This window comes from Gopherus flavomarginatus, chromosome 1, assembly GCF_025201925.1.
Source record: "Gopherus flavomarginatus isolate rGopFla2 chromosome 1, rGopFla2.mat.asm, whole genome shotgun sequence".
Taxonomy (NCBI): domain Eukaryota; kingdom Metazoa; phylum Chordata; order Testudines; family Testudinidae; genus Gopherus; species Gopherus flavomarginatus.
Genome location: NC_066617.1, coordinates 233,213,489 through 233,229,742, shown reverse-complemented (window position 1 = coordinate 233,229,742; position 16,254 = coordinate 233,213,489). Strand labels below are relative to the sequence as shown.

General features: G+C 42.7%; 1 protein-coding gene across 1 annotated transcript in view; it reads left to right on the top strand.

The window, feature by feature from the left end:
- Positions 1–299: 299 nt before the first annotated feature.
- The window catches only part of EGFL6 (EGF like domain multiple 6), a 64,008-nt gene continuing 48,053 nt past the window's right edge, over positions 300–16,254 (top strand). Inside the window, exons 1-3 of the mRNA XM_050963999.1 lie at positions 300–379; positions 7,207–7,316; positions 13,440–13,532. Of these exons, the coding sequence (XP_050819956.1) occupies positions 300–379; positions 7,207–7,316; positions 13,440–13,532 (283 nt within the window). The remainder of the gene's footprint in view (positions 380–7,206; positions 7,317–13,439; positions 13,533–16,254) is intronic.

Here is a 16,254-nt window from a genome sequence, read left to right as displayed (position 1 = left end):
CCCTGTGGAAGCGAGTGACCCGCCCCCAGCCTACTCGTGTCTTATTTAACTAGATCCCCAGCTAGCAGGGTTTGGGGGGGGGCGGTGTGGATGTCCCCTCTGGCGAAGCCCCCCGCAATCCTCCTCTGCTCACCCGCCCGCCGCCGGGGTTTGCTGTCCCTGTTTGCTGCTAAACCTCGCTCCGGAGCCCAGAGCCGGCACTGGAGGGGGAGGCAAATCACACCCACAAAGGCAGCAGCACAGAGCTCACTCTCCCTCCCCCCCCCCCCCCCCCCCCCGCTTCTCCGTGCAGCTCAGACATGGGGCCGATCGCCTGCTGCAGCGCTTTGCTAGCCACCTTGCTGCCCTTTGTTACCCGCGGATTTGCTGACACCGCCAGGTTAGTAGAACAGGACCAGCCCAGGGCACTGCTCTCCTCTGCATTGCACGGAGGCCAGGCAGACGAGGGTGAAATTGGGGGGTGGTCTGTCTGTCTGTCTCTCCCAGCGAAGGAGCGCTCAGACCCCAGGCGAGAGCTGGGCAAGCTCTCTGCAGTGACTAGCGCAGAAGTTGTGCGAACCGTCCATGCGCCGAGTGTCAGCCCTTTGTTTCTGCTGGCCAGCGAACAGGGAACGGGCGCGGTACAGATGTGTTGGTTAGTTTCAGCTGGTTGCTGAACGCTTCCTGGGACATATTTCACCCTGTGGGTTGTCCCGTCCGCCAGCTGTTTGCTTTGGCTGTCTCTTCGACGGTTCGCTGTCGGGGATGTGTGATTGGGCACCCCAGGATTTCTGCTCTGATGGGGGAGTGAATCTCTTAAAATTAAGAGGAGGGAAATCGGAGATACCAAGGTGGCGATAGAAACACTTTCCCTATGAACATTTGCCCAGACACCTGTCCACCTCTCTTGGTGAGACTGTTTTGCTTTCTGCAACCATTCATGAGAACAAGAAATGATCTTGTTCTAATGATCACAGAAAACCAATACAAAGGGCTGGTGATTTTTTTATTAAATGAATATTTGCATTTTTTTCTTCAGTATTTTCCCAGTTCTACTCAAATGTATGTTAATTTAAGTTTTCCCCCTATTCCTCTACATGATGATCCAATTTAACATCATCTATGTTGGGGACGTATTATATAATGTGTGTATTGCTATGTATGTGTTAATGCATGTGCATAGGTACATACATTTGTAATGTACCACTCTCATGATACCTAGGTACAAGTGTAAAACATATATTATGTGAATTGCAGTTGGAGAGAGACCCAAGCTGAACATATCAGATTCCTAAAACTACAAAGTTTTGGAGCATTTGGATCTAGAGGTTTAGGTTGATCCATTACAAAGATGAGGGGGGGGGGAGAAGGGGGAATGTGGATTCTAGTTAGGAATTTGCAGCTTCATGGGTAGCCAGACCTGGAGTTTTGTTTCAAGCCTATCACTAACTTTAATGTGTATTATTCAATTCAGGTTTGAACACCTGCTTTTGCTTTTTCCTTCTTTAACTGGTTTCTTATCAGTGGCTGTTGCAGCAGCTTATTCTGGAGGGCAATGATCCTCTTGAACTTTGATTAGGTGCAAGCAGCTGTTTGCGGTGATCAGCTTTTCCTATTTATGCTGTTTCTGCCTGAGTGGAGAGGTTCTTGTATGGTACTTTGACTGACAAAGATTTAATAGACTTTCCATAGGCATCTATATCTTCATGTGTTTTCCCACAGAGCTTTGGATGAATCAAACCTTCAAACATTTTCCAGTAAGTAGGTGCAGATAGATGTGCAGTATGTTAAATTAAGAACTGTTTGTTGGTACAGCTCTGATTTTATAAAGCTGAGTATAACTAGGTTCACCAGATAGCAAGTGTGAAAAATCGGGATGGAGGTGAGGGGGAATAGGCACCTATATAAGAAAAAGCCCCAAATATCAGGACTGTCTCTATAAAATCAGGACATCTGGTCACCCTAAGTATACTACTACTGAAGAGACAAATTATTAAGACTTTCCCCCCCTATTTTACAGACTATAGACTAAACTTTCCCTGGAGCAACTCCATTGAAGTCAATGGGGTTACAGTGGGGATGGCTCTGGCTCTAACTTAAAAAACTCAAGGAGCTATAGATGAATACAAAGAAGGTAAGCAAAATACAGAAGGCTATAAATTGCCATTCTCTTAAATTTGCTTGTAGAAATAGACATTCTTAATAACCATATGTTAAAGTTTTTAAACATTTGTATCCCACAAGGAGAACATCGAGGTAAGATCCAGCATACAATTTTAAGAGGGAATTAAAGTTATTCAGTATCAGACAAACTTCTCCAGGGCTTCACATTCAGAGTTAAGCAAGAAGCCATAAAGACCACAATAAAATAGTAATTATTAAAAAGGAGCATCCATAGGAATTAGATGACGTTTTCAAGATGTTTAGCCTTAGGGTCATGAACTGGTATGTTTCTTCTCAGCAAGTGGAAGTGTGCTGTTCCAGCATGTTCAGAGCTGTCAAGTGCTCAGTTTTTCAGGAACTGCTCAGGGACTCAAGTTTATGAACTCCAGAGCTGCTCATATAGAAAAAACACATTTTGCAGTTCAAGCAGGGCATCCGTAACAAGCATTATGTTCGTGTTAGTTATTTCTTGAGGTTTTATGCATTTGTGTTTCAAGCTTTTTCACAGGTCTGAAATTGCAGAATGAAGGCATTTCAACAGAAAATGTTTCTTTGATTTTTAGTTGAACCAGTGATGTGTTGTATTAAAACCTCAATTATATAACATTAAACCAGGAAATTTGAAGACTGATGCTTGCTCAATGTCCATGCATAGGTATGACAAGACAGATTGGTGGTGGTGGTGGTTCCCAGTGGGTTTTGGCCAAGATCAGAGTTGCATCTTGGTCTAATTAAAACAGACTTTAAACATCTGTATGGAAGGGTTAAACAGCATGTTAAATAGATTTTGTAGAGAATACTAAATTAAAGGGACTCAAATACCAAGTGTCCTATAGAGTTTTTAGAAATATGGACAGGAAATAGCAAAATTAGAATCAGCTTTGAAAAACTGAAGTTAATACTAATCAGTCACTGAAAAGGCAGAGTCCTGGAAAGAAGTGATAACAAAAGGAAACATACAGGACGTAAATTGTTAAGAAACAAGCTTTCAGAGAGTTAAGAAAGACGAGAAGAAAAGATCGATAAGATTCTTGTGGTGTGGTCAGAGGCATCATATTGTGGAGCAGATGAAAATGGTTCTTTTCTTTAAAGTTCAGGTTATTCCACGTATTAGGGATGAAATACTGGTAAAACTTCCATTGATTTAATTGGGGCCAGGATTTCACCCTAGGCCCTAGTCCTGCAGTACTAACTCAGGAAAAAACTCCCATTGATTTAGACAGGAATGTTGTCAGCAAAAGAACAGTAGGATCAATCCATTCGAATACTGTGTTCAGTTCTAGGTCTTTCATTACCAGAAATATATATTTGAATTGGAAACAGTTCAGAGAATAGTGACAAAATGGCAACATGCAGAAAAGAATGGCTAGACATTAGGGAGAGACTTAAAGGAACTAGATTTGTATAAAGTGATTAGAGGGAGATGGGCATGAAAACAGTCTACAGTTATTTAAAGGGTAAACAAAACACAGGGCTGCAGTTGTGCCTTTGAGGCAGAACCATGCTGTAAAGAGAGGTTTTTTGGAGGAGAGAGGGGCAGGGAGGAGGAGGAAGGGCATGATGAAAACCTTAGGCAAATTCTTGCTGACTCATCCAGAATTCTTTCTGGGGTTCTGAAGGAACTCTCACTGAAGCTTCATCATGTTTCATAACCAGAGTTGGCTAGGGCAAAGTTGGGAATATCATAGATTAGGGTTGAAAGAGACCTCAGGAGGTCATCCGGTTCAACCCCTTGCTCAAAGCAGGACCAACCCCAACTGAATCAAATGATAACAGAAGATAAATGACAGGGATTTTTGCAGATTTGTTAGTTTTTCAGGAGAGGTCATAACTCAGTGTAAAACAAACACGCTTCAAATGACACAGTGCTTAAGTGTATGTATACAGCACATACCATAAAGCATACCTATTATTTATGGGTGTATCTGTCACAAGTTAGCAACGTAGTCTGCGGTAAGAAGAGAGCCAACTTTTTTTTACCCTCCCTCATATCATCTTTAGCACTGATTGGGTCACTTCCTCAGTTACTCCTGGAGGAATTCCGCACCAAAAAAATAAATTTCTGCATACAATATTTTAAAATTCTGCACATTTTATTTGTCAAAATAACAATATAATCACACCAGGTTCGATTATTTTGGTAATTTATTTCAAAATACTTGTCAGCAATTATGTCTGTAACAATATAGACAACAAAAAAGATCCAGGAAATGTGGTTTTTTTTGTCAAATGGATTCCTTGCTACTCATATTAATACAGAATTCTGAGTAATACATCTAAACTATAATACAGAAACATATTTCCTGCACCCCTCTGAAGCAGTGCAAAGGCTTGGCTGAGTCGGGGTAATGGAGGAGCTGAGGGAAAGGGAAGGAATTGCCTGGAAGGAGCCTTGGTGTGAACTTGGAGGGTTGGATGTGGGCAGGAGAAGTATGGAACAGGGTTTTTGGTTTGGGGTTTGTTTTTATTTTTGGAAAGGGAAGGATTGTTAGGGATCCTCCACCATGCAGACCCTGGCTGTCCCTTAGCCTCTTTCATTCAGTCAGGCACATTTTCCCCTGTTCCCATGTGTCCCTGTACCCCGCCTTCCTATACCAAAGTGGCCTACACCCGTACTCAGCCATCCCACCTCTCACCAACCTCATGTGACCCTGCACCCCCACTCCAATTCAACTCCTGCCCCAGTCTGTGACATACACCCCCAAGCAGCTCCATGTGTCCCATGCTGTCCACACATGCCCCAATATCTCATGCCTCCTAGGCAGGGCACTATGAGGAAGGTAGCTTCTCTTCCCTGTGCACAGTTGAGGCTGGCCTGGGAGCAACTGCTCTGTTCTGGCAACGCAGTGGCCCTGATGAGCAAAAGGCATAACTGCAGCAACTTTCCCGCAGAATGTATTTTTTTTTGCAGGCGGGGGGAATAATTCTGCCCCAGCACGTGAATTCTACAGGTGTACAGTGGTGCAGAACTCCCCCAGGACTACTCAGTGCACTGTGCTACCTATAGATTCAGTTTTTTTTGTTAAAGAAAGGGAAAGGCAAAACTTTTTTGAATGAAAAAAATCAAACAGCCCCAAATTCAGAGGCTAGGAATAATGAACTGATTATTGGAATGACAGCAGAAACTTTAACATGCATTTGTAAAGTTAATGGTGTCAGCCAGCCACAGGTGGCACTGTAACACTAACAGACCCCTGTCGTTGGTGGGCGGGATCAAACCTGGGATCTCTGAAGCTTAGTGCATGAGCCTCTACGGCATGAGCTAAAAGCTACATGGCCCTTAGAAATTAATGAGTTTGCTTCAGCATTAGCTAAGTGGTCTCAGTGACACTAGAGAGGACAGAACACCACACGCAGGTGGTGTGTGGGTTACAGTATCATCTACAGCCATTATGGTAGCAGGCTTCAATGAAACCTGACGTGACCTTCCAAGAACTAAGGATCAGCAAGACATTTCTTTGATCTTGCCTTTTCTAACAAACATATGGCAACAGGTATATTTATATTTTAAGACACCCCTTGCCAGACAAAGACACTTCACTGCACATGCTTCTTCCTTTGGGGAGAGGAATGAGAGAATAAACACTATGTGAGAGATGAGTCACGTGCGTTAATGCAGGGCTGCCCGGGGGGGGGAGGGGCAAGTGGGGCATTTGCCCCAGGCTTCGCAGGGGCCGCCCACGAGAGTTTTTCAGGGGCCCTGGAGCAGGGTCCTTCACTCGCTCTGGGAGCCCCAGAAAACTGTCTTGGGGCCTGGGCCACAGGAGCTTCTTCCACTCCGGGTCTTTGGTGGCGGGGGGTCCTTCCATTCCCACCGCCGAAGACCCCAGGCCCCCTGAATCCTCTGGGCGTCCCTGCATTAATGCACTGCTGGAAGACGCTCAGATACTATAGTGCTGAGCATGTTATAAAAACCTCTATCAAATAGATGTTACAGAGCTCCATCAGACCCCTAAGTCTTTGCCGCAGGGCAAGATACAATACTTTGTTTAGGCTCACCAATAACTATGAGTTCTTGGATTCCTTCTGATGACCTGTCTCCTGGCTGGCCTGCCTTTGGTGACAGTTCCATTTCAGAAGGCAGTTTTGCAGAGGGAAATATCATTCCCTATCTTTGGAAGTATTCTTTTCCTCTTAATTTATGTGAATGGTTCCTGTGAGGATGACTGCCTTAGAAATCTGTAATGAGTATTGTAACTCCATAGTTGCTCTAATAAAAGTTTTTTATATTACAACTCAATACAAGGTGACAGGCATTAATGACACTATCATCAGGAGATAAAGCTTTGACTTTAATATGTATCAGAGGAAGTACAAAAATGCATGAGTCTTATTTTCAGTATAGGACTTGTATGTTCCCACAAGTTGCCCTGTAAATACCCACACCTTCACCTGGAAATTCCAGCTACTGAACTATCTCTAATGAAGCAACATTTTCTTTGAAGGAGGACAAATATTTGTAGACTTTGTCAAGGAAGTGTATTAAGGAGGGGCTTGGAGAAGGGGATGAATGCATGGGATTTCAGCTCAGGGACTGAGTTATCTGCATAGATGGCTGAATGGCAGAAGACTTTATGGACAAGAGTTGAAGGAGGAAAAACAGATGGGCTGGGGGGAGGTTAATGGGCAGGTGGGGGACCCCAAAAACCTTCACTGCATAGTAACCACCTCAGGTTTTATGCAGCACTGATTTTCCATAGGTATTGTAATTTGGTCATTAGCATTGTAGAATTAGTCACCATGGCCCACTTCATGTGGTGCAAAATGGAATCACCCCATTGACTCCAGTGAAGCTACACTGACTTGTATGAGCTCAGGATCTGGCCCTATTTTCTACTTTGCAATTTTAATAGAAAAGCTGTAAGTTAGTTACAGTTTGAAAACTCCAAACCACCAACTTAGCATCCCTTCAATGAACCCTACTGACTACTTCAGTCACGCATGTCAGCAACATTAAAAGGTGTGGCGGTGGATAAAATTTGATTGAAAAGTGCAAAGGAGGCAGTGTGATGGTAGATTAAAATGTGTTCCTCTGCTGCAGCTAATGTTATGCTTCGTGCACAGCTCAAGAGGTCACAGGCAGCTGCTGAGTGTGAACCAGCCTGGGGTTTGTCGCTACGGTTCTAAGCTCGAGTGCTGCTATGGCTGGAGAAAGAACAAAGGGCACTGCGAAGGTAACATTAGCAAATAACCATTGACATCTTCATGACTGTGCACTTAGCTTTTAATAATGTGGCTCCTTATGCGCCCACCAGAAGTTATAGGAAGCAGAACAAGTGAGGATTCAATATACTGTAGGAGCATGAAGAAAATAAGTTTTAGAGAGAATCTCTTTAAAAATGCAGAATTGGATAAACTTTTTAAGGCCATAAGGGACCATTAGGATTATCTAGCCTGACCTTCTGCATAACAAAACTGAAAGATAAGAACTGGATAATGCCTGTACCAAGATAGCCGTCGAAAATTATAACAAGATCCAAAAAAATCATAAATGCAGACTGTTGTCACTAAAACTATATTTACAGACAGATGCTTTTCATTAAGTGGCAGCCTTTATCTTCAGATTCTCTGGGAAGCAATAGTTTTCACCATCTAAAAAGAGAATAAAATTCAAGCAACAAGTCCATCTGACTAGAACTTATGTTGCCAGCCAGTATTCTGGTCCCTGGGGAGCTGGTTTAATGAAGGATCAATGGCTTTTAAGAGGCTTCCAATCTCTTAAGGGCATACAAATGCAAGGGAGAGGGTAATATGAAATCTCTCCCCAGCTGTATTTAGGCAAAGCACAATGAACTCATAAAATGTTGGATCAGCTGAGAAATTGACTCTTCCTAAAGTCCATCTGCTGTGCCGATAAACTTAGCGCTGACTATCTGTCGAAGTTTAATAAAGGTTCAGTGTATAATTGGTAAAAACCAGTAGACTGCTGTCTGAAAGGGAGTGATGCCCCAAAGCCTCTTCTCCTTATAACTGTATTAATATGCTTTCCAGATAGCAATGCTAGTGTGTGTGTTTTTTTGTTTTGTTTTTGTTCTTTTTAAGAAAACTTGAGCAAAGGGATTCCTTAATAATTTTGCATTGTTTGTATAACTCTAGTTCTGGTGCTAAAGAATACACAGAGGTAAATATGGCATTATGCAAAAGTAATTTGGATGAGCAAATGCAGCTAGTCACTTTTTTTCACCCAAAAGCATTCACATGACCTCCTATTGGTGTCCAGTTTTCACAAGTTCTTGAAATTCTTCACCTGGCAGATTTCTGGTTTGAGTCAACCAGGATGTAAATCTAAACTGTAAATAAAGATGCAGTAGCTCCTCGAGGCAGGTGAGGATCCTTTTTTTTTAAAAAAAAAATACTGATTTCACAGCGTGCAACTTTTCATTCAGGGTTTGTCAGTTTAGGTACGGTGAAATTCTTCATTATTTGAGGTACGAGGTGATTTAAACGCAAAGGATTAATCCATTTTAATAAATGTTTAACAAATTTTTAAAGACCTTAATAAAAGATACCTAAATTCCATTGTGCTAATTCTGGCAAATTCTAAATTGTGGCTTTCCTATGTGCTTTAACTGGTAATACAGGTACACAAGAGAATTGAGACAAGATCCTATAAGCTTTGTGCACTTCTCCAGGGCTCCTAAGTGCTATGGTAATGAAAATAACCAACAACAACAACATCCCACTGACTTCAGCAGGAGTTACTTGCATCTATGCATTGCACGATTAGGACTTCAATTTAAAAAAGAAAATGTGTCATAGTGGAGAATATCTGCTTTTGTAAAATATTTTAGGGTCTCATGTTCAAGATACAATGCTCTGATTCTCGATTACTAAATACCATTTTATAAGCTCCTCTGGAAAATAAAATAACAGCTCTGTAGCAGGGTAAGAGACTTGTGAAACACCTATTTCTCCAGTGCTTTACAACAGACTTGTGACAAATCAGTTAAGTCCTGAATTACCAAACAAAAAGCCACAACCCCTGGACTACTCATAACCACTGTCCTGAGTAACAGTGCTAGTTTAGGCCAATTTTTTCAAACTTGGGTGTCCAAAGTTAGGCATCTAAATCGTATTTAGGCCCTTAAGTAGTCTGGTGCTCAAAACCTCTGGGGAGAAAAAACAAGGTATTTATTTAGGTGTCTAGACAAGAATTTAGGTGCCTAACCTTGAACACACATTTGAAATTTTTGCTCTTACTTTTTATTGCTTTAACAAAAAGGGAGATTGGAGAGATCTAGATCCTGAACAGCAAAAGCTGACATTCTTACAACCCACTTGCTCATGGATACCAAAAATATCAAGATGTCAGTTTTCCAGTTCTGCAATGTTTAGTGGTGCATTGAATGCACTGAAAATTAAGCCACAATGGTTCATGAAATATTAAAGAGTTAAAGTCTGGGTATATTTTAAAGTACTGGTTCAGTAAGTCTTTTGCATGCTGCGTAGCACTTACTGATGTTCGTAATCACACTGAATTTCTTGCTCATGTGAGCAGGTTTTGTAAAGAAGTGCCAAGCCCTCAGAACAATTTGGAAGTAGTAGAAAGAAGGGCACCCACCTACTGGCTAATAACATAATGGGTTGTGAATTAAAAAGCTTAAACTCATAAATATGTTCAGGCTTACCAGGTGGAAGAGGTATTGTAATTTATAATCCACTCTAGTGCGCTTCATGTTTCTTCCGAGCAAAAGATATAAAGCACAACTTAGTAACCACCATGTACAAGCCAGAGGCAAAGTTATAGATGAAGGTGAGGCTAGAATCCAGAGGTGAGCCTAGCAAGTAGGTTGGGGGCACTGAATTAGGTGGGCAATATTTCACCTTGAACAGGACAAAGCAAAGGTTTTTTGGTTTTATTTTTACACCTGCACCCCCACACAGGGAGAGAGCACTTAGAGCAGGGGTAGGCAACCTCTGGCACATGTGCCGAAGGCGGCACGTGAGCTGATTTTCAGTGGCACTCATACTGCCCGGGTCCTGGCCACGGGTTCGGGGGGCTCGGCATTATAATTTAATTTTAAATGAAGCTTCTTAAACATTTTAAAAAACATTTACTTTACATACAACAATAGTTTAGTTATATATTATAGACTTCTAGAATGAGACCTTCTAAAAAGTTAACATGTATTACTGGCACACGAAACCTTAAATTAGAGTAAATAAGTGAAGACTCGGCACACCACTTCTGAAAGGTTGCCGACCCCTGACAGAGTATGGACTAGATATGTTCCTGAGTCTCTGATGCCCCTCCCCCCCCACACCTGGAAGCTTCTACAAAGTTCCTGGCAGGAGTTAGAGCTATTTGGCCTGACCTTCCTTAGAGTGAGTCAGCCTTGTGTGGAAGACCTTGCTGATGGAAGGAGTAATTATAAATTCCCCCCGCCAGTAAATCTAGCCAAATTGTTTGGTATTCTTTTAAAAGAAAAATGTAACCCTCATCTTGGGATGGGATATACATTACTAAATAGTAATTTAGAATCCAGGCCTAGATTTTTGCTCTTTGCATACCAGGATGCACAAGTGTATTTGAAGCTGTCTTGACATCATTAGTTTCTCCAGTATGTTCATACTATATGGGAAGACTCTAAATACTGTGTGCGCTTTACCATTAGATGTTAAACATCTTACTACTATTTACAGAAATATTGTGCTACATGGGCATTGTGCCAGACAGTCACTGCAATTCTCGGGTGGCATGTCGGACCCTGTAATTAGAAAGTGTTCAGACACATCAGGAAAATTACGTAGAGATTGAACTGGCATATAATCTGATTTATTTCCAAGGGAACTGCATGGGGTCTCAATCAATTGGCAGAGAGTCTGACTCTGCTTATCTATAGTAACCTGAAGCTGCTCTAGAATGGCTTAGAAAAGAAGATAATTCAGCAGTATTCTAGAGAGAGAAAGCCTCTCTGGAGACATTCATAAGTGGAACTTCAGAGTGGGTAGAAAAAGGAAGGAAGAGGCATGGACAAAGGACAATGAGGGGGAATTCAGAGGAAAAGGGAGAAAAGCTCAGACCTTACATTACAATTGAATCTTGGGTTTTAAAATGCTAAATATCTCTAATACAGCACTTATGAACACTAATGATAATGAACGAATATAGATAAGTTTGAGACTTTGAGAGATGCACATTTTAGTTCCAAATTTCTAAGCTTCTACCAGCCTTATATATTTCCATTCACCTGTTCCCCCACAGCAAGTAAACTCTATGAATGGATGAGCAGAAATATTTAGTCAGGGGTGAAAGTAACTTAAAGGACTTGTCGGTAGTCCAGAGTCCTGCAGAGGGGGAGGGGCCTCAATTGGAAGAGGCGTGGCCTCTATCAGAGAGGGTGGGGCCTTTAAATCCCAGGGATTTTAAATCAGGATTTAAAGGGCTCACGGATTCATCTGAAGCTAGGGGCTGAGCCCTTTAAATCACCTCCAGAGCTACCAGCTGCACAGGCAGCTGGGAGCTCTGGGGTTTGGGCAGGGGTGAAAGTAATTTACATTTCTTACCCATATGGTCCAATCACAAGCAACCCACCTCTCCTACATACTTCATGGATCCTTCCCATTGCATGACATACAGAGAAAATAAAGCTACTATTACTACTACCAGTACTAGCTGTAATAAAACTTTACTATTGGAATAAGCCTGAAAAAGGGAAAACTCACTGTCACATTTTTCTCCATGTCTTCCCTCCTCCTCCAGCCAGGATGCTGACACTAGGCTCCGTGCTTTCTCCCTGCCTGGCACTGAGCAGCAGCTGCAGGGGCTTCCCTCTAGCTTGCAGCAGGGAGCAGGGGACTGGCTGAGGGAGGGAGAAGCGTGCCTCCTGCATAAGAACAGTTTAAACTCAGCTGTTCCCTGTGCGGTTCAGTAACATTTCAAAGAGGATCTGCAAGCAGTTTGGACATCACAACCATGATCTTCTGCTGGGGAGGGAATGGGATAGATTTGAACTTGGAAATGGTTCCTGATTTTGATTGTGTTTTTTGTGTATAGGAGATCCCCTCATCCCGGGGGCAGAAAAGAACTGCTCCTGCCATGGTCACACCCACCTCCCCCTAAACAACAACTGTGAGTGAAATTAACAAGGATGCCAGAAACAGCTTGTGATCCTAGGGGCTGAACTGTGCAGGGAACAGCTGAGTTTAGACTGTTCTTATGCAGGTGCAGCAGCAGGCATCTCAGCCAGTGTCCCTACTGCCAGTTAGAGCCTAGAGGAGAATCCCTGCTGTAGGGGAGAGTGGGGGAAGGAATGCAGAGTCTTGTCTGCAGCCTGGCTGGAGGAGGGGAAGGGAGGAGATGAGAAACCAATGTGACAGTGAGTTTTCCCCTTCCACCTGCTTTTATTAGCTCTGGATTTAAGCTGTGCAGCCAAATGCTTGTATTTGTTGTGTATATTAGTATTGGAGAGATCCCTTGATCCCCGGGGGCAGACAAGGACTGCCCCTGCCATGGTCAAACACACCCTCCCCACTCCCCCCAGCTACTGTAAGTGAAATTAATAAGGATGCCAGAATCCGCTCCTAACCCCCAGGGCTGAACCATTCAGGGAACAGCTGAGTTTAAACTATTCTTATGCAGGGAGCAGGCTTCTCCCCCCCCTCAACCAGTCTCCTTTTCTTACCAGTCCTCTGTACCGGCCCATACCAGCTTACTTTCACCTCTGCATGTACTGTAATCTAGCAGAACCCTGGCAGCTGCCTTAGATTGCAGCTCTATTCTTCCAGTGGCTCCACGCTCTCCTATGGTCAAACTCCATTGTGCAGAGGGACAGGGAAGGTGCTAAAGAGGAAACTGATGCAGCCTCTTACTGATGCAGCCTCATTTTTGGCAGGGGGAAAGAAAGTGAGGGGATTGTTCTGGAGGGGATGAAGGAAGAAAGCTATGAAATTCCTTTCAGTGCATCCAGCACTTTGTAGGCCAATAGCAGCACCATCTCCCCTTCCTTTCCCTTCAGCCCCAAAACCCTGCCAGCACCAAACCTATTCTGCCCGCAGCGCTACTCTCTTCTGCTCTACATCAGTGCCAAGTTCCTTCTTTTCCCTCCCATACTCATGTTTAGCAAGCATCTTCCTCCTGCTCCCCACTCAACAAAAATTTATCAGTGCGGACAGAGCAAGCTATCTGTGTTGCCTTCAGTTTTGTCCTGTTCAATTAAAATGTCCTCTGGGTATTGTGGAGTGATTCAGATGAAATACTTTGACAATTTTAGTTCACACTAGGTTCTCTTGTAATGCAGAAATGTCTCTACCTTCCAGCAACACCACCTTCAATTTCTCTCTGTTTTGCCCTCCAGCCACCTGTGAACATGGGTGCAAGTATGGCGAGTGCATGGGGCCAAACAAATGCAAATGTTTTCCTGGATTTACAGGGAAAACCTGCAGTCAAGGTTTGTACACATTATAGTTCTTCTCCAAAAAAAAAAGAGACTTTGATCATTGACAGTCTGTCTCCTTGTCTTCATCTCCCTATGGAAAAGTTGGGGGGGTGGGAATCTCAGTAATTTGTTTGCAGCTACAAATTTAACTGATTTTGGAATTCTGAATTGTCATGGATGATTAAAGGATAAATATGGAAATTAAAACAGGTAGGTAGTCTTCAATGAAAACATTCCACTTACCTGTTCCCTCAACAAGTATCTTTCTTCTAGATACTGTACTTGTCTATCTATAGTACTTACATGGTCCTCATTGCTGTAGTATCTGAGTCCAGCACAATCTTTCATGTATTTTTACTGATGGTACTCCTGTAAGACAGGGCAGTGCCATTAGCTCCATTGTACAGAGGGGGAACTGAGGCACAGAGCAGCTAAATGACTTGCCCAAGGTATGTCAAGACAGCTGTGGCAGAGCAAGGAACTGAACCTAGGTGTTTCCCAGGTCCTAGGCTAGTGCCCAAGCCATTGAATCATACTTCTTCAGTATCTTTACAGTATATAAAATCCACTTAAAGTGCAAGTGTTCAGTATTCTGACCCACTCCTGTACATTTCCTTTCTTCTGCTCAGGCAGCCAGGATTTGGGGTGTATGTTGTTGGCTGTCCTATATTTTTGCTCACTCAGAATACCCCACCCACACAGCCCAAACCCTTGCCCCAATCCCTGCCCCAGCCTGGCACCCTCTCTCGCACCCCAAACCCTCATCCCAAGCCCCACCCCAGAGCCTGCACCCCCAGCCGGAGACCCGGTGAAAGTGAATAAGGGTGGGGGAGAGCAAGCAACAGAGGAAGGGGGGAATGGAATGAGCAGGGACAGGGTCTCGGAGAAGGGGCAGGGCAGAAGTGTTCAGTTTTGTGCCATTGAATAGGGTTACCAACTGTCTATAGTACAGCAGTGCCAAAAGATCTTGATCCCATCATGCTAGGCACAGTGCTTAAGCATAGTAAAAAAAATCTGAGTGCTTATAACCAGAATAGACATGAAAGAAAGGAGGCATTATAAATTTGCATCCCTGCTAGTCCAAAAGAGCCCAGGCACACTTCAAAAGACATGTTTGAGAGGATTTGGGGACAGGGCTGAGAGCACGCTTCCCATTACAATTAAGAGGTGGAAATGAGTTCTCTAGATGGTAGGCTTGCTGAGTTCCTGTTCAGAATTATTTTCATGCTGTTGAAATTTTATTGTGGTATAGGTTAGGGCACCTGGCTTCTTGTATAGGCATCTTTCTATTTAAATAAATTATCTTCCCCATTTTATGGATGGAGAAATGAAATGCAGAATGATTAGAGACTTTCCCAAAGACACGCAAGAACCTGTCATAAAAAAAACCAGGAATTGAAGCCAGAAATCCCACTCTAGTTCCTTGACCACAACTTTTTCTTCCAAACTGAATTGATGGACAGGTCACAATTTACATGGGCAAATACCCTTTGTTTGTACATGCTAATTTGAGAACTTTGAAATTAGGACATCCAAACTTGTACGTTCATAGTTTTGGCTTCATAAGTTTACAGGTAGCCTACTGTTACTTTTTCACAGTATTTTTAGGCTCTGCTTTAAAATGTTAAGCAAGCAGATTAAAGGACACCATCCACTATGAATATAAACCGTTTGCAAAAAAATTAAACAGTCCAATTTCTGAGATAACTTCAGAACATTATTTGAAGAGTGCTATTAGAAAAACCTTTCAGAAAAGCCCTTGAATTTTTCTTCTTCCATGTTGACATTATTTATAAGGAATTTTCAGCAAGGGAAAAATTAACTGACTGACTCTAGAGAGGAAATGGTGAAACTGACTATATGCAATAAGTAAAAATTTCAAAATCACCTAAGTCTCATTTTTCATAAGAGGCTAAGGATCATTGGAAGGCAATAGGACTTAGGCTTCTAAGTCACTTTAGTAACTTTGAAAAAAGTGTTTCCATAGTCTAGTTGAACAAACAAATTTCTGCTCATCTTTGTTACAGTAATCTTGGCTGTTACATGGATCTGTAGTAGCTACAAAACTTTCAGTTGTAATTTCCAAATTGGTGTCTCTCTAAAATGTATGAAAAACAATGTTTTGAGTAATATCATGTTTCCTCTTTTTGTTGGAATGGGCTCTGACAAATACTTTTGTAGACATATCACTACCCAGACGGTTTGCTCTTTGTGGCCTGGAGATTTTCCTCTGGCCTGCAGGCCACACTAAGGGCTGGTCTACACTACGGGGGAAAAATCGATCTTAGATACACAACTTCAGCTACGTGAATAACGTAGCTGAAGCTGAAGTATCTAAGATTGAATTACTCACTGTCCTCACGGCGCGGGATCAATGTCCGCGGCTCCCCCCGTCAATTCCGCAACTCCGTTCGGGTTGGTGGAGTTACGGAATCGATATAAGCGCGTTCAGGGATCGATATCTCGCGTCTAGATGAGACGCGATATATCGATCCCCGAGCAATCGATTGCTACCCACCGATACGGCGGGTAGTGAAGACGTACCCTAACACATGAACAGCTGCTGAGACAATTAGAACTGGAATTGAGTCCACTCAGCTCTGAGTTTTTTTTTATTGAAATCACATTAGTGCATCATTAAACACATAGTGCACGGACTATGTGCAGTGATGTATTTTGTTAATGAACTCTTCAGTATTTGATAAAAAGGTTTCAAAATAGTGAAAGGCAGCAG